This window comes from Micromesistius poutassou (genome assembly GCF_964030765.1).
Source record: "Micromesistius poutassou genome assembly, chromosome: 1".
Classification (NCBI taxonomy): Eukaryota; Metazoa; Chordata; class Actinopteri; order Gadiformes; family Gadidae; genus Micromesistius; species Micromesistius poutassou.
Genome location: NC_140271.1, coordinates 739,036 through 758,712, shown reverse-complemented (window position 1 = coordinate 758,712; position 19,677 = coordinate 739,036). Strand labels below are relative to the sequence as shown.

Below are 19,677 nucleotides of genomic sequence, written 5' to 3'. Positions count from 1 at the left end.
TTGATTTTTATTATAAAAACATTTATTGCAAGATACGGTTAACAAAGAACTTTTATAATAACATTTCTGGTATTGCACATATATAGTTCTATAAACTAGCCTAAACCTGATGCCTGGCAGTGGGAATCCATGTTAGTCCTACACACATGCCTTTACATAGGCTGGCCGTTTGATCTTAAGAAGTTTGTGTTACAATGGGCCCAGCCCAAATGGTTCATAAGGCATTTAGGGAAGTATTCTTGAGGAAACAAGTCTTTACTGCATAGATTCATATTGTATCACATTTCAGAATTTTCTTTTTTAAGGCCACCAACTGAGGAAAAAAAACGAACATAAATACAGATTGCATAATAATGACCAGTGCTGTTGTATAGCTTTTCAGCTATGAGTTTTTTTTATAAAAGGATTTAAAAAAACAACTTTCAAAACCTTACATAACCGGCAAACATTGCAGCAACATCCACATTTCCACTCTCTAGGTGCTTCTCCTCGTATCTTCACAACTCCTCGTGTCTGGCCTTGTCTGAGTCCTCCTCAGCCTTCAGCTTCAGTTCATCCAGAACAATCTTCCCATCCTTATCGCGGTCCTGGTTGTCGAACATGTCCTTGATGATGACACCGGCGTCCATCCCCGGCCGCAGGCGCCCCTTCTGCTCGCTCACCTGAATCATGATGAAGGCGGAGAACTGGAGACAGAAGCGAGACACAAAATGAGCTTCAAGAAACAACTGGACCGCTTTTTACACGAGTGGTCATATTTTACAACGAAAAGGAGGTCGAGTGAGTGTGTTGTGTTAATGAAGGCGGCTTATTTTTTTTTGGGAATGTATAACATTTGAGTGTGACTACTCCTACTACCTCCTCCAGCGGGACCTCGTGGTCTCCGTTGAGGTCCATGGCGGGAAACAGAGGGTCTGGACTGTCTCCCAGCCACACGAACATGTAGCCGTCTGGCACGCCCTTGCTTAGGCTCAGCAGCTCCAGCTCAAAGAACAGCACCGCACTTTTGGGGACGCCCGAGGCTGTAGAGGGACGGTCCAGTTGATTAAGTCCACTTTGGAGACGTTTTGATCCAAAGTGACTAACACTAATTCAGATACATGTCATTAAGGAGTAGGAAGTGGGCGGTACCTTTTGGCGGAGAGTTAAAAAAAAAAAAAACACAGCCAAAAAAAAAAAAAAGGGAAGGTAAAAACAACCACGACGATTTTGTACTGACCTCCATTTTCACCGTGACCCAAATGTGGGGGGACCACGAGCTCCCTCTTCTCGCCCACACACATGCCCTTCAGACCGTCGTCCAGGCCTAGGATCACCTTATTGGCACCGAGGGTTGTGATGGGGGCGGAGTCATAGTGGTCCCTAGCGGAGAGAAGGGCAACGGATCCGTTAACAACCGTCATTCTTCAGTGTGAATTAGGGACGCACCGATACTACACCGATACGAGTACTCGGACCCTATACTGTGCTCATGTACTCGCACTCTTTAAACTTCTCCAATACGACCACATTCCACCCAATCCCATTTTACACACCCTGATGTTACGGTGAAGATCCAGTCACGCCAAAACGTTGTTTTTTTTCCCCCCAAAACTTGGTAATTGGTCCTATATGTCCTCCAACATAGTAATCGAAGCCATTTGATCAATGTTACCCGAATTACTCTCCAATTTAGAGAAGAAAGGGGAACCAGCAGCGTGGTTTGTGTGGGCATGTGGAGCTCTGTCTGAGCAGGGGTTGGTGTCCGGGTAAAAGTTGTTTTTTTTTGGAAACTTGGGCACATCCACACGAGCAAAAAACAATCTTTTCTTTCTCTGTTTTCCTTGGCAGCGTTTCAGGAATTTCTCCCGTCAAGACGGACTGATTGCAAAAACGCATCTACCTGTAGAAACGCTGTAGTACGTATTCAAGGCCACTGTGTGGCGCCGTTTCTCCACCAAAAAAAGAAGACGACGACGAGGCGGAACACGCGCATCAGGAGCGTACGCATTTGAGTTCCACAACATCACTCATTATATTGCTCATACACAACGACGGTGCTTTCCTAGAGGGGGCGTTTTTGTAACGGTATTTTGTAATGTAATGTAATGGTACTATTAAGTTCCCATATCTGTACTTGGTATAGGCGAGTAAGTACTTGTACATGGCCTGAGAAAAGTGGAATAGGTGACTCCCTAGTATGAATGGACTGTCAAAAGGCTATCGCTAGCCGACGCCTTGGATATTTAGCATTAGGACACCACAAATATAGCACATAAGTACACAACACATAGCACATAAGAACTGTTGAGGTGAATAGACATCGATTGACAGGCGAGGAAGTGAGCAATGATTGACATGTATGAAACACACGTAATATGCAGTGTAGCGGTGTGAACGGCAGGGGGAGCTCACGAGGAGTAGAGCAAGGTGCCGTCCATCAGTGAGCAGTTGTAGCGGTACTGGATCATGTCGTCTCCCTCGCTGGTCATGTTGCACACCTCGGGCTTGTGCGTCACCTTGATCTCGATGGGGTCTTCAGGGTTGTGGAAGTCAATGACGTCGATGTCAAAGACGAGGACCGCCGAGCTGGGAATGAGATCAGCTGTGTTGTGAAAGAAAAAGACAAAAGAATCACAAGGGAAGTTCAGACCTTAGACATTTGACGTGCACACACCCATCTCTAGGGATCAATCAACATGCATAATGTATAAGGCAGTGTTTTTTTTTTTCTTCAGAAATAAATAGAAATACCTCCACTAGTAGGTCCATGGCACGAAAAGGTTTGGGGACCCCTGGCATAGATAGGACCCCATTGCACTCGCCCAACAAACAGCATGGGAACTCACCTACTCCCTGTTCTCCGTAGGCCAGCTGAGGTGGCACAGTGACCCTTCGCTTCTCTCCGATGCAAAGACCCTGCAGGGCTTGGTCCATCCCCAGGATCACGTAGCCCATGCCGATGTAGGTGTTGTACGTGCTGTTCCGCTTATAGCTACCAGGGGGCGATAAAGAGCAAAAATTAATGAACTTGGACAAAGAAGAACCAACAACCTGTAACAAGGAAATCACAATCAAAGTGTCTGCTAAATGACTAAATAGTTCTTATAGTTACTGGTGGTTATAGATTGATGAAAGAAAAAGCCATCTGAAGGGGTGATATAGTGCAGTCGTAAGCAGGGTGCGAATTACCATAGGGCTTGGTAGTGCCCAGCCCGTTTAGTTCTGTTCAGGGCACTACTAGTTACACTCAAAACAACAGTCTGTGGGGGCCCAGTCACTTCATGCATTGTCTGCCTCTACAGCCTTACTAGGATACGTTTTCTTCTCATTGGGTGCAATTCTCTTCCAGACTGCAAGGGGCACTGCTCGCCTGCGCCGCAGGCTACTGTCCAAACTCACGCTCTCATGTGACACATGAGATGCGACGGTGTGAATATGGCATAGGCTGCGTTTCAGATCGCCCGCATTTGAGCGCATAGAGTCAGAAACACGTCGAGTTCCCACCACGTCAAGTCGGACACAGGTGTACTTCTCGTAGTACGCCAACCGTACTCTAGGGCGGTGTTTAGATAAATAAGTAATCGCTAAGGAGGTCAACTTTTCTGCAAGGGATTTTGTTTGCCAACTGTAGTTTAATTGAAAACAGTCTGAAGCCCCTTTCCCCTCATAAAAAATTAACATGATGAGTGACGAAGTGAAAGTTCACAAAGTCGTCTATTTTTAATAAGCATAGTTTGGGAGAGGGCACGCCTCTTTGAAAGGAGTTATGTCATTTCTCACGTGGGAAATTCCACGTGGTGATTCCAACCAACTAGGGCACCGTTTTGATATGTTGAGGGGAGTGCCTTATGTCCACATTTATTTGAGACCATGTGCACAGAAAAGCAGACGTAGTGGGTTACCCTGGAGCTCCCGCAAGACATCACCAGCATGTCTGACGTTTTTATCCCAGAATGCATTATGTTATGCGAGGCAACGCAACGCATTGCTTGATCTGAAACACGCCTAGATTCACGACGTCCCATCTACCCTACAAACATAGATAATCTATGATCTATGTTGAACGTAGATTATCTATGTTTGTAGGTTCTTCTTTCTGTCCGTATAATCATTTTAATTTTACTAACAACCCCCCCACCCCCCCCCTCAAGTGGGCCCCCCAGGGAACAACGGGGTAATTCGCACCCTGGTCGTAAGTGTGTTTGGCCCCCAGCTGAACGGTTCTGGGTTAGAACCCCAACCAAACCCAGCAGTATTCCTTGAGCAAGATGCCTAACCCCTACCTTCTCAACTTGAAATAGTTAGGTGTTTTTTTTAGCATTACCTTTCGTTTGAGCCCTGCCCCCCATTACCTGCTCATTAACATCATGAACCACTCATCATGAGTCACCTTGGATCTCCTGGTCGGTTGTAAACGGGTCTCTGCTGCATACCTGGAGTCGAAGGCTCTGCCGTCCAGGAAGGTGCCGTTGTAGTGGTAGCGGATGTAGTCGCCCTTCACCGTTTTGCGGGTGCAGTTCTTGGCTGCCCTGGTGATCACCACCTGCACGTTGTCTTCAGTGTTGAACAGATCCACCAGCAGCACCTCAAACACCAGTGTGGCCTGCGGGGGGATCTTGGTCCCTGTGGAGATGTTTTAGAGAGCCACTGTTGTGAACGTGGTGTTGAAACACGTTCTTATATCACAGTTCTGGCGAGGGAGTGTACGATACTAAATGACATGTCTTGCTTACGTCGATGTCAATTTAAATCCCGATCAGAGACAAACGGTTTGGGCTTTGTTGATGAACGGAAGCAAAGATATAATGTACAGATAATGTAACTACAATGATATTCCAGGAGATGGCGCTGTTTCCTTCTGTCTGTATCAATCAGAGAAAGTGACAGATTGTGCAGACATAGTTTCACACAGATATACTGTTGTTCTACAGATGCATTGTTTTGTAATACCTGGTTTATGACAACCAATACCATAAAACATTTGGTTGATAAGACCATGCATGCTCTTGAACATATTTTTTTATCCATCCATCCATCCATACCTTAGAAATCGATTTTATCAATTCATAAGTTACTTTACAGAATTCTATAATTTTTCTTTTGAAGAAAATAATTTTTTTCTTTGTGTTCTGGTATTGCGAAAAAATGACAAGTTAATGAGTTACATAGATCAGGCTGGAAGACAAACCAGGAATTTATTTTTCCACATGGAATATAAAGTTTAAATGACAATAATAACTATAGAGAACTCAGAGGGACAATTACCCGTGTGTATGTGTCTATGTGAATGTGTGTTTGGTGAGTACCGTAGCCTTTCTCTCCGTAGCCCAGAAACGGCGGTAGCACCACGATCCGTCTCTCCCCAACACACATGCCCAGCAGGCCCTCTTCCATGCCTTGGATCAGGTCACCCTTGCCCACGTAGGTATCGTATGTTTTGTTGCTAGAGAAACTAAAAGGGGATGGGATAAAAAGCTATCAGCATACACATAAGCATCTCAGTGGTGCATCAACAGCTGTTAGTTATCAGCGGTGAAGACCCGGGTTCAAGTACGACCAAGGTCTGAAGTCTCTCAATATCCATTTTAATCATTTATAGACAGACAGACACACACACGTACATTTGTACAAGAGCTGAAGCAGGGACTTCAAGGACATGGCGATGGTAGGAGAACTTGGCAATTTAGATTTCTGAGCCAGGATCTCTACACACACTTACACACCAACGGCAGGGTTGCCTTTGGTGCCAAAGTGCCAAATTCCATGTAAATGAATCAAGCTAAATCTCTCAGCAACAGGTCGGAAATTCCAAACAAAAAAATGAACCCACCTGGTGTCAAAGTAGGTGCCACTCAGTAGGCTGCCGTTATAATGGTAGCGCACATAGTCAGACGCCGCGACGGTGCGCTTGCAGTTGGCTGGCTTGCTGATGGTGCTTATCTGGACCTTGTCGTCGCTGCTCCAGATATCCAGCAGGAGGACGTCAAACACCAGCACGGCATCTGGGGGAATGACGCCACCTTCCAGGGGGACAGTGGTGGGGTTAGTGGGGTTGTTGACCCGTTAGCACGACGAGGTAATGAGTCCTGACAACAGTCAAAACACACTTTGACTGTTGCATTGTCAGAAACCACAGTATTAACAGTAGAGAGATGTATATGTATCAAGCCTTTCAGAAATTCATCTGCAATACAGCAATCGTCAGACACACAAAGACCGCTGCAGTACTGACAGCCACGTAGGCAACAGCACCAACAACAGACAACAGAGCACCACTTTCCTCACCACAGGTCATCATCATGGATTTTGCTGTTTTCCGGCAATCTTACACAAGATTATCATCACCGTATGCAATTTCTTTTTTTTATTCACTTAAAATGAAAATACTTGACAAAATACTAGGAACATTTGAGTTACAATACCAATTCCATGACAGTTAAGCATCTATTATTGTTCATAAGTATTTGTGGTAATCTACCACTTTATTAGCCTCCCGATCATAATAATTTTTTAGTGGGTGTGGTAGCTATTCCTAAAATCAAAGAATGTTTATTTTTATTGGTGTTCAAATTAAGAAAACTGGAGCTGCACCAACTAATAAGCTCATCCACCCGAACCCAGATGATTATCACTAGATTAAAGTGATTTTAAATCTTAATTAAAGAAAAAAAATTATACTGGTGATATTAAAATTAACGTCATCTTAGCAATGCATTTTATCAACATTATTATTATTACATTATACAAATTATTTAATACCTAAAAAAAAAATCACAATGTACGGTGTTAATGTTGTGGTTTTGAGGCAATTTATTTAAGAAAAGTTTTTTGTAATATTTGTTGAAATTCTCTTTATGTCCCGACAGCCATCATAAACTAATTATCCAACAAAAAAATAATGTGGCATTCATGTGTCCTGGTGATAACGAGACGCCTCGTCAGTGATGACGCTCACACTTAGGCGTGTTAAAAGTTATTCTTCGTCAGTCGTATATATATCACACCAACAGGATTACCTGTTGGGCGTGGAACATAGGTTCTGTGTTTGTTGGTGATCATGGAGGCTGCAAGAAATATATTTATTGTCATTTGTGCATACAAGCAACACCTTGACAGATGATGGTTGTTTCTTTTATATCAAGTAAAACTTTTGCACCGGTCAAAACCTTTGCCTTGTGGTCCGCCATGTTCTTGCGTGTCACTAGTAAACAATACATCACCAACTGGGAGACTCTTGGTGTGTTCCAGATGCCTTGTACACCAGCCTTAAGGGCTCTTTATGGTTCCACGTTGACGCAAAGCAAGGGGGTGACGGACCCCTTACGTCCTTGCGGACCCTCCTTGCGTCCACCGCGAGGGCCTGACGTGCGCCTCCCAGAAAATCTAACCTTGCGTCGAGGTGACGCAGCCGCAAGGGCTGAGATTGGTCCACTAACTACATCAGTTCCGGCAATACGCTTTGTATGCAAAAAAATCAAAAGGCAAAACATGGAACTTTTGCCTTCATAGCCGTAACCTTTTTTCTTTTTTACTCGCTAGTAATCCCTAAAAAGTGGAGACGTTTTGTATTCGGTGATCATACACTTTGAATGTAATGACTAGAATGGACAACGACGACCAACCAGCAGCCTATCTTCTGTTTTTGTTGCACATTGTTTGAGTCGTATTCAGCTTTCAAGTTGCTAGAATCCATACCATAATCACAACTTCTAGAAGTAGACCAAAAGTAATAGCATGCACAGACAAAGACCAACTATAAAAGGTTCACGACTACGTCGAAGCAACTGCATGGTCATTGCGTTGCGTAAACGTGGAACCATAATCAAAAAAACAAACACGAGTTGCACTTGTGACATAATTGTGTCAGTTGTGACATAATTTCCTGTCTCGTAGCACTTATAGAGCGCAACAGTGTGGTTCCAGAAGTAAAAATCCCATTAATTTTCATCATAGAGATTTTGATTAAAAGCCATTATGTCGTAACCATCCAAATGATGTGTACCACGCGCCGTTACATTGTGAATCAATGGTATTTGCTTTGAAACCACTACACTACCCATAATCCTAAAGTGTGACACGACGTCTCTGATTGGTGGAGCTCGCTGTGACCAGGAAACGTTTACTGCACCCACAAAAATCAAGCTGTGGATGACTACTGTCACTGAACCCGATCACTTACCACAGCAACCATGATTTCCCTTAGATTAATGGAAAGAGAGTTGTCGTAAGAGCTGTAGAGGAAATGAGCTCTACATGTTGAAAAATATGTAGATATAGAATATATGATTAAAAATAAAAGTAAAAATATATGATATAGCACTAGCAGTGTTTTTTTTTGTAATTTTGGTAATCTAAAAGCTTGGAATACATAATGTTGAATGAATACGTAATTAGAATCCAAGACTGAATTCACATGTATTAAAAATGAGTAATGTAATGTTATTATGTGGTGACTGCAGTCAGCAACGAAGGGACGTACCATGTCGATGACAACGCATGAAACAACACACACACACACACACACACACACACACACACACACACACACACACACACACACACACACACACACACACACACACACACACACACACACACACACACTTGCCTACTGATGAAAAACTAATTAGATCCTTTGTGGTATGGTGGTCTCGGGCTAGGTATGACTCAGAGAGTGGTAAATAAATAAACAACACATGGTTTATTCTAACAGAGACACAAGGTAAACAAGCTTGCGTTCTGGAGGAAGTTCATGAAGCATCTCTCGAACACGGGTCAGAAAACAAGTTTATATTGGTAGTGGGCGGAATGGCAAATAAGCCACGCCTACATGTTCTAATTGACCGAGGTAAACCTTTGGTCTGTCTTAGCTTCGGCGGAAATGGCAAAGAAAAAAAATGGCCATGTTTGTAGTCTTTAACCTATCTACAAACTCATAAAACCTCTTATGGTGTTGTCCATTATGTGGAGAAGAAACCATTCATAACTGTTGGCTTGAAACATGTCATCAGAAGAAGCACAGTCTAAAATAATTGACATCACTACACTAGCTTTAATTTGTTAAAGCTATTATATATATTGTATATATACATATTTGGAATGTGTCAATTTAAATGTGTCAATATTTACCTGTTCCGATGCTTCCGTAGGCGAGGTGTGGCGGGATGGTTATTTTCCTGCGCTCGTTGACGCACATCCCCAGAATGCCGCGGTCCATCCCGGTGATCAGCCGGCCCAGTCCCACCTGACTGATGAAGGCCTTTCCTCGGTCATGGCTGCAATGGGAATAAACAGAAAGACAATTGTTTCGTGGTTAAGTAAGATATCGAATATTAAACACATTGAACATCAAACAAACGTTTAAGTAAATGGTTGAACACATCTACGAGCCTAAATCATATTTGAAACTCGGCAATGATGTGTGTAGTTGGGTTGGAGAAAAAAATATTACGTGGCGCATGCGCATACGTAATATTTCTACGCGTTAGTAAAAGGAGTTACACATTCATTTAAGTTGATACTTACGTGACTACAAATCTCTAAAACACGCAAAAGTTTTTTTACTTCCAATTTGATGGCATTTTAACGAAGAATGGCCCAAAAAAACCTAGGCCTTTAGTATGTTAGCCTGTTTAATGTTACTGAGAACATCAACCACATTCAGATGCAGAGTGCATGGATGAATACGAGTGCATACGCAGATATATTTGCAGCAGCGTTACCTCGAGTCGAACTTCTTTCCGCCTTCGAAGAAAGATCCGTTAAAGTGATATCGGACAAAATCCTCTGTTCCTACTTCTCGTGGACAAACACTTGGGATGTCGTAACGATCGACAACCACATCTATTAATGGGCCCGAGTCGCATTTAACCACAATCACACAAACACAGCACAGCAGAAACAAGGACACTGCAAACTCCATTGTAATATGTTGGGGCAGCAGTGGCCGCAGGTAAGCGACTGCTTAAACTGATGGTCCTGATGATGACTGACTGTAGTAGGCTTTCCTCTAAACTCATAGGACGGTTCGCCAAGAGGAAGGGGGAGGTGTGGCCCGGGCACCGGTGGAATTTTGTAAACGTGTAAACTCAGACTGCATGACTCTTCATGCATGCACACGCAGCGGACCTCACTGCAAAACCCCCCCAGCAATCTGGACACGTAGGGAAGCGCGGAGCTCCCTTGTACCGCAGAAACCATGCACAAGTCGCATGATTCGTCTTCAACACACACAGCGACCCTCGTTTGGGTTTCTTCTCGTGATGATCAACTCCCTGAATCTTCCATGTTGTTGTATTTGTCCCCTTCCCAAAATATTGCATTCCAAAAAAAATGTCCCATTCTCGGCAGGTAGCTTTGTTTGGAATCTGGTCACTCACTAGCACTCTGCTCACCTATGGTTGAACATATAATATCTGTATCTAAATATCTCCACAGTGACATAAAAATGTGCAACATCAGCAAAATTCGTATTAGGCTAGGCCCTCCATTACGAATCATTAAATACGACTAGCCTCGAGACAATTTCTTATTTTAGCTCAATTTTAGCTCGTTGATCAATCAGCTATGCTTTTAAAAAAAAACACTAAAATAAAATAAATGTAAATGTAGAAATGAGCAGTTCTAACTGTGGAGGGCACTATGACCCAGGAAAACAGCGAGGGTCCCCGGCCTTTTCTGGATTCCAAGCAGAAGTTTGGAGAGAGATCCCGACTGTCCCCTCTCTTTCTCCTTCCCATGCCAATGGATCTGAGCGTTAGCTACGTGCCGGGGTTCATGTACCTGCATATCTGAAGAGACCGCCCCATGTTTTTTTTTATTTTTAATAAGGGACATTAAACTTCGGAACGCGGTTCTCGCACTGAGAGGAATCATGACCCTCAACAAGAACGGAAGGAGTGTTTCTTTGAGTTGTTTATGTCTAGTCTTCCTTATCCCGACCTTAGTGGACGCTCAATATGAAAAATACAGTTTTAAAACCTTTCCTCAAGCGGACATCATGCCTTTGGACGCGGCGTACGGCCACGCAATGGAGCAGTACGGAGCGCAGAACTGGAAGGAGAGCATAAAGTACCTGGAGCTCTGTCTGCGTCTTTATCGACTCTTGAAGGACAGCGAGTCGTTCTGCAGCAAGAATTGCAGCACCATCAGAAGGGACAATGAAACGCTGTTCGCCGACAGTAGCCTACACATCATGCGACACTTTATACTACGGGCTTCGTGTCTTAAAAAGTGCAAGGCAAACTTCCCAGTGTTTTCTATCGCGTATCCGCGAAGAGACACGCTGGAAGCATTCGAGAAGAGAACGCCCTATCGGTACATACAATACGCATACTACCAGGTGAGATGTCGGTCAATAAAGGTAGCCGATTTGTTTTTATACCAATTTTGCAAGATGATGTATCCACAATTAGGTTCAGAGGCAGATAACCTTTTAGGCAACTGACCAGAGCTGCCTTTCATGCTTCTGAGCGTATTTTTGGGTCACATCACATTTTGAGGATAGCTTCATGAAAACACCGTTACGTATTCTGTGCTGAATAATAGTATTTGGCCTTCGGTATGAACTGTCCTGAAGACACAGCGCTTCAAAACGCCGGTGCTCAAGGAATGGTCGTTTCTTGACAACCACAATCCCCCTTTTGGCCACAAAGCACATAAGAGTTGAGTATGTGCCACGTATCTGCAGCTGAACCCCATTTAACAGCCCCTCGCAGTTGCAGTATTTACCTGATCGTCGATATGGATTTATATTTCATGCAGCAGAGATATTCATCTTGAAAATGGCTTTGTGATCTTTCTAGGACATGAATATGTTGCGGAGAGCCTGCATTCTCACATTAGGGTAGACAAACGTTTAACCATAATTCCGTAACTGTTCAATGTTAAGTTATTATAGTTATTTATAGTACGTAGGCTATATATGTCATTGTTCATCCAGACCAAACGGCATACGTATACATCTGAAATCCCAGGTGAATTTAGCTACCATATTTGTTTCTGTTTATCAGCTGAATAAACATACCCTTTTTTATTCCATAGTGATCTACACATCTGAGCGATGTTAAGGGGTTTATGTTGTGTTTTTTAAGTGTGTCACAGGTATTGCTGTTTTAAAATGGTCACTTTCAAAGCCAATCCTACTTTAGGTTAGGCAAGGCAAGGCAACTTTATTTATATAGCACTTTTCATACACAAGGCAGACTCAAAGTGCTTCACATATAAACATTGTCATACAATAAAAGAAAATAATAGATAGATAGATAGATAGAAGTAAAAAAGTAAAATAGATTCACACTTCAGCCCAAACTTTACTGACCAATTTTCATTATTTTTATCAATAATTTCCTTCAATCCTAAATATTTTCCACTTTCAGTCAAACAACCTAGAGAAGGCTGTGTCCGCGGCTCACACCTTCCTTCAGAAGAATCCAGAAGACCCCTACCTCACCAAGAACATGAACTACTACAAGAGCCTGTCCGCCGTGGACGCCTACCTCATCGACCACGAACAGCAACCCTACGAGGTTCCCCTCAGTCAATCAATGCTTTATCGTCTCCAGTGAATCAGTGAGACACACAAGCTACACCTTGTCTAGTCCATCGTGTGACACGTGCGTTTCTTTTAAACACCGATTGTTTTATGGTTGTATTTGTCAGAGTTTGTTCCTGAAGGCTGTGAAGCTGTACAACGATGAAGACTTCAGCATCAGTGCACAGAAGATGGAGCAGGCCATCGCCGAGTACTTCAAGACGTACGAGCTCTGCCTGACCGGCTGTGAAGGCTCCTACGAGATTCTCGAGTTTAAAGACTTTTATCCGACTCTAGCAGGTACCACATGGTTTCTTAAAGACTAGTAGTTATCTTGTTTTGGTTCAGACCCTAATGTCCACCTAACCCCTACCTGCTCCTTAATGACCTGTAGTTCTGTTCACATAAAAAATAGAAGTAAGAGTAAATCTTTTAAATGACAGAAAATAGTACCCTGGAAATCCAGAGTTCTCGCAAGAGCACAATTAGAATTTGCTCAGCGAGTCACTCTGGGAACGAGCAATATACTCACTCCCCGATTCCCCTGGCCCAGAACATTAACCAATCACATCGGTGTATCTGATATAGGCGGGCCAAAAGTGTTGCTGTTTTACCAACAGGACACGGCAAGAGTCTTATCTATTGGTTAGCTCCGCTGGTCTGGATACGTCACCCCTTGTATTCTTCTGATTGGTCGTAGTGTAATCCAATTGCGTGCAGTGATATTTTCAAATGCATGCTTGGTGCCGCCCCTCGAGTTGGGCCGTTTTCATTACCCATTGCCAGACCCTACAGCTTTCTAGATGTGGCTCTGGATTTCCAGGCTAAGAAAATAGTATATGTCAAAAGAATCCAGGAGTAATATATTTTTTCTGTGTCTCTTGTGGTGCCGTCTGCAGACCTGTACACAGAGGTGCTGAAGTGCAAGGTGAAATGTGAGGAGAACCTCACGCCGAGTGTTGGTGGGTTCTTCGTGGAGAAATTCGTGGCCACCATGTACCACTACCTTCAGTTCGCCTATTATAAATGTGAGTTCTGGTCACAAACTGCTGCTGTCGCTTTTATCGATTTTTTTTTTTAACCATAGGCTGTGTCATAATATGGTATCAGAATGTAGGTTTTTAATTGAAAACCTGTGTTGGATAATATACAGGGTAGGCAGGATATAGTCTAGGGGCTAGAGGGGTTGCACCTCTCAGTGTTACCCCCTATGTCTAGTAGCAGTAGTAGTAGTAGTAGCAGTAGTAGTAGTAGTAGTAGCAGTAGTAGTAGCAGTAGCAGTAGTAGTAGCAGTAGTAGTAGCAGTAGTAGTAGTAGCAGTAGCAGTAGTAGTAGTAGTAGCAGTAGTAGTAGTAGTAGCAGTAGTAGTAGCAGTAGCAGCAGTAGTAGCAGTAGTAGTAGTAGCAGTAGTAGTAGTAGTAGCAGTAGTAGTAGTAGCAGTAGTAGTAGTATATTGTGATAGTGTAGTTATAGTTTTGTATAATACTCCCAGCAAAAATGTCCAAGTCTAAACTGTAGGCATCCTTGAGCAAGACACCTACCTACTACTTAATAACATGCATCTTAAAAAAAAATGCTATCCTTTATGACCAAATCTTGCTAAAGACTAAATGTTGCTCGTGGTACGCTGCACGTTGGACAGTGAACGACGTCCGGAAGGCGGCTCCGTGCGCGGCCAGCTACATGCTGTTTGACCCCAGCGACCAGGTCATGCAGCAGAACGTAGCGTACTACCGCTTCTACCGGGAGCAGTGGGGGCTGGAGGAGCACCACTTCCTGCCCCAGCCGGTGAGCGAGAGAGCGCCTCACTTCCTTTGTTTTCCATCCGTCGGTGTTAAAGACACAGGCCTGCTGACACTGGTTTTTAACTAGAGGTTAAACTGCTAAAGTGACAGTCTAGCCATAATTGGGGCCAAGCCACAACTACCAAGAAAAAAAACGAAATTCTTTAAATAAAAGCTGGCATTTCTGTTAAGGTCGACAGGGACACAACAGAGTGGGGCCGGGAAATGTCTTGTTAAACAACACGCCTGTTGTGCAGTCCCCCCGCTGTGCAGCAGAACAGGGCAGCTCTTTGACTTTGTCTTTGATGTCACAGGAGGCTCTCAAATATTACAACCAGACCACCAAGCAGCAGGAGATGTTACAGTTTGCCCTCAACTACCTTCAAACAGACGACGAGGTAAGAAGTTGTAATAAAACCAGACAAGAATTAGGGCTTTGGAATTGGTTTAATTTTAAATAATTTTTCTCTTGTATTGATTGCGTCCATTTTGCTCTTCCACAACGGCATGTGGTATGTGTCTGGGAGGATTTCCACATGCTTTAAACTAGCAGCTCCCCCCACCTCAACACATCCCCCCTGCCATAGGAAGGCAGGGGGGATGAGTGTGTGAATTATGGCCCTAACCCTAACCCTAAATTACAGGGTACTCATGTGGAGAAACAAAAGAGGGTGAGAAAAGAACAACAGTTGCCAGGTTTGAATCTATCGGGGATGTTTACGGGCTTGGTGATTGCAAGCCTGTGCGATTGAAAGGCGTGAAGGGTTTGAGGAAGGACTGTTGACTAGTTCTGAAAAACAAACAATAATACTAAACTAATACTCAAATACAATGAGACGCTAGTAATACGTGTTTGTATTTTCTTTTCTTAAAGGATCTCTACAGAGCTTTAGAAATAGTTTTCTTATTTAAAAAGATAATGGAAAAAAAATGATGGATGCATCTCCTTTCAAACACAAAGGGAAGAAAAAAGTGTCGCCAAACGTGGGGAAGGATCACCTCCGGTCGCCTCGAGGACGTGCGTGGAGCTGTTGAGACAGGGCTGTCATCGACTCGTTCTGTCTTCTCTTTTGTCCACCAATCAGGACGTGGTGAGCCCAGAAGAGGTGCCTGGCCCCCAGGAGCCCCTTGATGCAGAGTTTGAGGGGGTGGGGGACTACGAGGAGTCCTTTGTGGCCGAATGGTGGCAGGAACCGAAAACCAAGTGGGACACGGGGGAGGTCGTCGACTGACCAACGTCCGTCTCACCTCACATCGGCAAATCATTTCAAACCAAAGACTAACGAAACACTTTAAACAACAGATGTTTTAGTAGGAACAAAATAAATAAGTACGGAGGAGGAAACTAACTAACTAAGTGGAGGATGTTAACACAGGGATGGATATATAAGCGCATTGGTACAGTTCATAGGTCCTTAAACTTATCATGAAAACCCTTCTGAACAGCAATTGCAAGCAGTCCTGTTTTATTGGACCATGGGACCGTATCACAATGTATTCAATTTTTCTAAAGATTTTTTATTTACATATTTTATTTAAATAAAGCTGCCAGGAATATGCAGTTTGTGAGAGGCAAAAATTATGGTTAATACTCTTGTACTATATTTCTGTAGCAAAATAAATATTTTCTTGTTTGAACATGAACTTGTTGGAACAATATTATATTCCGGATACATCGAGCTGGGAGTTATACAATTGGGATTTCATTTTTGTGTTTTATTTGTCTTTGAGGATATGTACAGAGCTTTCTTCATTATTTAAATTTTACTCAATTCAAAAAGATAGTGTCTAAAAATATGGTCCAAGATGCTTTTGCATTTCTTCATCTTCTTCACAAGGAACAGTTTGCACTTGATACCAACATATTGTGTGTCAACAATAGTCAAACTCAGAGTTCGAATCAAACTTGTCCACTCAGACGTGTTTGCCCGAGTCCAGCGATCTCCTCGACTCTCTATGAACTAGGTAATGTTCCTCTCATATGCAGTGGAAACATCCTAAGATCAACATTGCAGATTCTCTGGGATGAGGCAATGACACGGGTCTCAAGGGCAATCAGCAAATGTACAAAATATGATTGTTGTATTTTTTCTCTCCCAGTGGACAAGTTATTCAAGAGGATAACTTGTCATTTTTTCATAGTGGATGGATGACTAGCATAGTCTACATGATAACAGACCGAAACATGTTCTGATGAAGTGGACACGTTCATTGTTCTCTCAAAGCCTTGTAAATGATCAAATGATATACAGTGGATTCATAACATTCAGTAAACTTGCACATATTTACAAAGGTGTGCATATAATGGACTTAAATGTGCATTTGTTGTCGTTAGATGTTTTTACTTTTTTCATTTTCGTTTTTTTAGGCAAATATACACAATGGCATCTAACAGGAAATGGAAAGATCTTTTAGAGGTACAAACTTATCTTCTCAACGATGGCAGGAATGTCAAGGTGAACACGGAAAGACCGCCCCCCCTAACACAAGTGTAAACATTCTCTCTTTCTTTCTTTACAAATCCCCTACAATCAGCTATGAGGGTATATACTATTTAAATTGTCTGGGTGCCTAAGGAAGAAGTGAACACAGAATTTTTTGTTAACACCTAAAAGTGGAATGTAGGTCAGAGGCTGTGGTCAGGTTCACACTAAGTTACGGTCTCTACAGATTCAAAATGTGTTAAAAAATGTTCCCAAAAACCACAACGCCTTTCTATCTCTTTTTTTTTTTTTGTACCTGAAAGCTCATTAGGGGCAGGTTTGATGCCTCAGGTAATATCAATGCATAACAATAAACGTTTAGCCTTTGCTTGTTCTAACACATCATTGGTTTGCTAACCTTAATTTTTTTCAAGGTCTTCAGCCTTTTAGCAGTCTTTTAAAATCGTGCAATCAACCGTCACATATCCAATTCTGGAGATGTCATTGTTGAGGCAGGTTATAGGCCATCCCACCGCATTTCTTCAAGGCAAGTCCTTCTTGGGCTCAAATTCCTATTGAAAAAAAAAAAAAAGAATCCCAAGAGCAGTCTGTGAACTTGGTTTCTATGGACTCCATCCTATGGGCCAGGTGGTTGGTAACTGGCAAGACCACGGCACAAATACAATTGGTCCTCGTTGACTTGTGTTCACATCACACTCACACACAGACTACCCGGCAGACCCCCAAGAACCAGCCACCAGGACGGGGAACAGAACGTCGCAGAGAAAACCCAAACACTGTCTCTCTGTGGCGAGGGTACCTGGGTACGATGCCACGGCTGGTCAGCTGACAGCAACCACAGGAATATGATTGGCTGGTGTTCAGAAAGGGAGATCTAAAGGGTCCACACTCCTGCAGGCTGGACAGGATCAAGGGGAGGGACGGGTGGGCAGTATATAAAGAGGCATGGAGAGATGAAAGATAGAAGTGTGAAAGATGTCCCCCCCCCCTGATCTCCCTCTTCTCCAGGGCGGGAGCAAAGGTGTGAGGAGGATGAGGTACAGACAGACATGAAGACAAAGACAGCAACCGTCTTCTTATCCTCCGCCAGATCTGAAATCAGAAGAAAAGACGAGACGCTGTCAGGCCGACGGTGATGCATCTTCAGGGAGATGGAATACAAATCAGATGGAGTGAAAATCAGGATATGGGATGCTCCCTGACAGAAAAGCAACTAAAATTGTATTTATGGGATGAGGTGGGATTGTGGGATGAGGTGTGTGCTGCCCAAAAATACAACCACATAACATCAGAAGAGCAGTGAAGGGAAATTAAACTGGCGATGAGGCATCACATGCAACGAGAGAGATCATCAGAACCGTAGGATGGTGTTTCAGATGGATGGAGGATTGGATGGGATGAGACAGAAAATAACTCAAGAAACAAAGGCCTAGGTCATACCTCCCTCGCCGGATGTTCCTGTACAAGGGAAGAGACAAGAGGGGGGGGGGGGGGAGAATAAGTGGTTAAAACAAAATCACAGACTAAAGTAATCCCATAGAATAAAACTGTTCACCAAGTATCCCTTTATGGTATAGCATCTAGTATACAATACAGTGTTCAATCTTTGATAGTATCAAAGATTGAACACTATCACTTAAACACATTGACGTTATATCCCACATGGTGAAGTCCTCCATCATAGCATTGTTTGTGGTGTGGGGTATTTATAAGTCCTGCCCAGGGACTTGAGAAACATTTGTTTGTAGCCATGTTTGGTGCAATATATGCATTGTCCCTGTGAAATAAACGTTTTAATATACATTTCTAAATTACAAATTACTCCAAACTGTACTGAAGTAGAAGTTCCTCTCTTTAGTGTACAGGAACTTTATCCTGAATGTTACAAATCCATTTAAAATAAAATCATTCCCCTAGTACTCCTCTAGTACTACTAGCCAGGCATGAAATGGGGCACATGCAGCATACAGGTCAGCCTAAAGGTCTGTTGCACCAACAACACCCCCCCCCCCACACACACACACACACACACACACACACACACACACACACACACACACACACACACACACACACACGCACAGACTGGGATTATCTCTGGCAGTAAAGGGAAACTTTATTACAACTTTATTACTGTATGCTGAAGTGAGCAGGTGTCTGAGTTGTAGTAGCAGTAGTAGTTTTAAGTAGTAGTTTTAAGTAGTTCTTAGTAGCAGTAGTTCGATCAAGCATACAGAGCACACTTGGAGCGGCATGGTGACGGAAACGCACTTGAAGCGTGAACGTTCAAGCAGGTCACTGAGCACTCTCGGCCTCTCATGTTCTCTACTAAGTAAGCTACTGCAAAGGCAATTCAAGTTAATCATCTTCCACTTGGGAATAATCAGCATAATTTGAAGCTATGCTTGTGTAGCATAGCAGCTTGGAGTGAGCACAGATCATGACCACATGTCCTGCAGAGGATTTGCCTTGAAGTTTGTTGTGACGACACCATGAGACACGCTCATACAGCAAGCCATAAAGAGGCTGTGACTAGCCCAGATCATCGTCGCCGTTTAAGGTTGATTTAAGGTCTCAAACGGCGTGAAAGAAGAATTGGGATGCAGCCAGAGAGCGATAAAGTGAAAAGGAGGGGGGGATGGGGGGGTTTGAGGAAAGAAGGGAGGTGGGCTGTGGCTTCAGGTGCAAAAGCAGTTATTTACACATCGGCATGCCTGGACTCTTACTTAAATCCCCATCCTGTTCCCCCTAGGACAATAGCGGCCAGGAGAATAGCGCCTGCGATGGAACCTATTATGATATTGGTGCCACTGGGACCTGCAAAGGGGGGGAGGGGGGGGGGTGTTGGGGGGGGGGAAGGTTAGGGTTAGGGCAGGAACAGGTGGAAGGGGTGGAGGTGGAAGGGAGAGAGGGAGGAGCAGAAACAAAAAACAAC

General features: G+C 43.4%; 3 protein-coding genes across 3 annotated transcripts in view; 1 reads left to right on the top strand and 2 right to left on the bottom strand.

Annotated features, from left to right (window-relative positions):
- Window positions 1-27: 27 nt before the first annotated feature.
- LOC311403302 (peptidyl-prolyl cis-trans isomerase FKBP10-like) lies at window positions 28-9,950 on the bottom strand. Its single transcript, XM_084488829.1, has 10 exons — window positions 9,705-9,950; window positions 9,112-9,257; window positions 5,813-6,002; window positions 5,289-5,434; window positions 4,416-4,605; window positions 2,829-2,974; window positions 2,395-2,584; window positions 1,220-1,362; window positions 859-1,022; window positions 28-686 (listed from the first exon to the last, which is right to left on the bottom strand). Exons 1-10 carry the CDS (start codon window positions 9,902-9,904, stop codon window positions 498-500), a joined length of 1,704 nt encoding a protein of 567 aa, XP_084344955.1. The 5' UTR covers window positions 9,905-9,950; the 3' UTR covers window positions 28-497.
- Window positions 9,951-10,818: 868 nt separating this feature from the next.
- On the top strand, window positions 10,819-15,820 carry LOC311383749 (endoplasmic reticulum protein SC65-like). Its single transcript, XM_084488608.1, has 7 exons — window positions 10,819-11,323; window positions 12,360-12,509; window positions 12,643-12,814; window positions 13,414-13,542; window positions 14,157-14,302; window positions 14,613-14,696; window positions 15,384-15,820. The coding sequence occupies exons 1-7, from the start codon at window positions 10,856-10,858 to the stop codon at window positions 15,528-15,530; spliced, it is 1,296 nt and encodes a 431-aa protein (XP_084344734.1). The 5' UTR covers window positions 10,819-10,855; the 3' UTR covers window positions 15,531-15,820.
- A 1,887-nt stretch (window positions 15,821-17,707) lies between these two features.
- The window catches only part of LOC311334622 (disintegrin and metalloproteinase domain-containing protein 11-like), a 23,754-nt gene continuing 21,784 nt past the window's right edge, over window positions 17,708-19,677 (bottom strand). The window contains exons 24-26 of the mRNA XM_084463400.1: window positions 19,469-19,559; window positions 18,183-18,200; window positions 17,708-17,834 (exon numbers count right to left, since the gene is read on the bottom strand). Coding sequence (XP_084319526.1) covers window positions 17,819-17,834; window positions 18,183-18,200; window positions 19,469-19,559 — 125 coding nt within the window. The 3' untranslated portion in view covers window positions 17,708-17,818. The remainder of the gene's footprint in view (window positions 17,835-18,182; window positions 18,201-19,468; window positions 19,560-19,677) is intronic.

Bases quoted from the DNA above. Each gene is read 5' to 3' on its own strand.
- LOC311403302 (XM_084488829.1), bottom strand. From the start codon at position 9,904: ATGGAGTTTGCAGTGTCCTTGTTTCTGCTGTGCTGTGTTTGTGTGATT. The intron at 4,606-5,288 runs GTACTCACCAAA...ACATCTCCACAG, and splicing joins CTACGGAGAGAAAGGCTACG to GGACCAAGATCCCCCCGCAG. The intron at 1,023-1,219 runs GTCAGTACAAAA...GTCCCTCTACAG, and splicing joins GGGTCACGGTGAAAATGGAG to CCTCGGGCGTCCCCAAAAGT.
- LOC311383749 (XM_084488608.1), top strand. From the start codon at position 10,856: ATGACCCTCAACAAGAACGGAAGGAGTGTTTCTTTGAGTTGTTTATGT. The intron at 11,324-12,359 runs GTGAGATGTCGG...TTCCACTTTCAG, and splicing joins TACAATACGCATACTACCAG to TCAAACAACCTAGAGAAGGC. The intron at 13,543-14,156 runs GTGAGTTCTGGT...CACGTTGGACAG, and splicing joins TCAGTTCGCCTATTATAAAT to TGAACGACGTCCGGAAGGCG.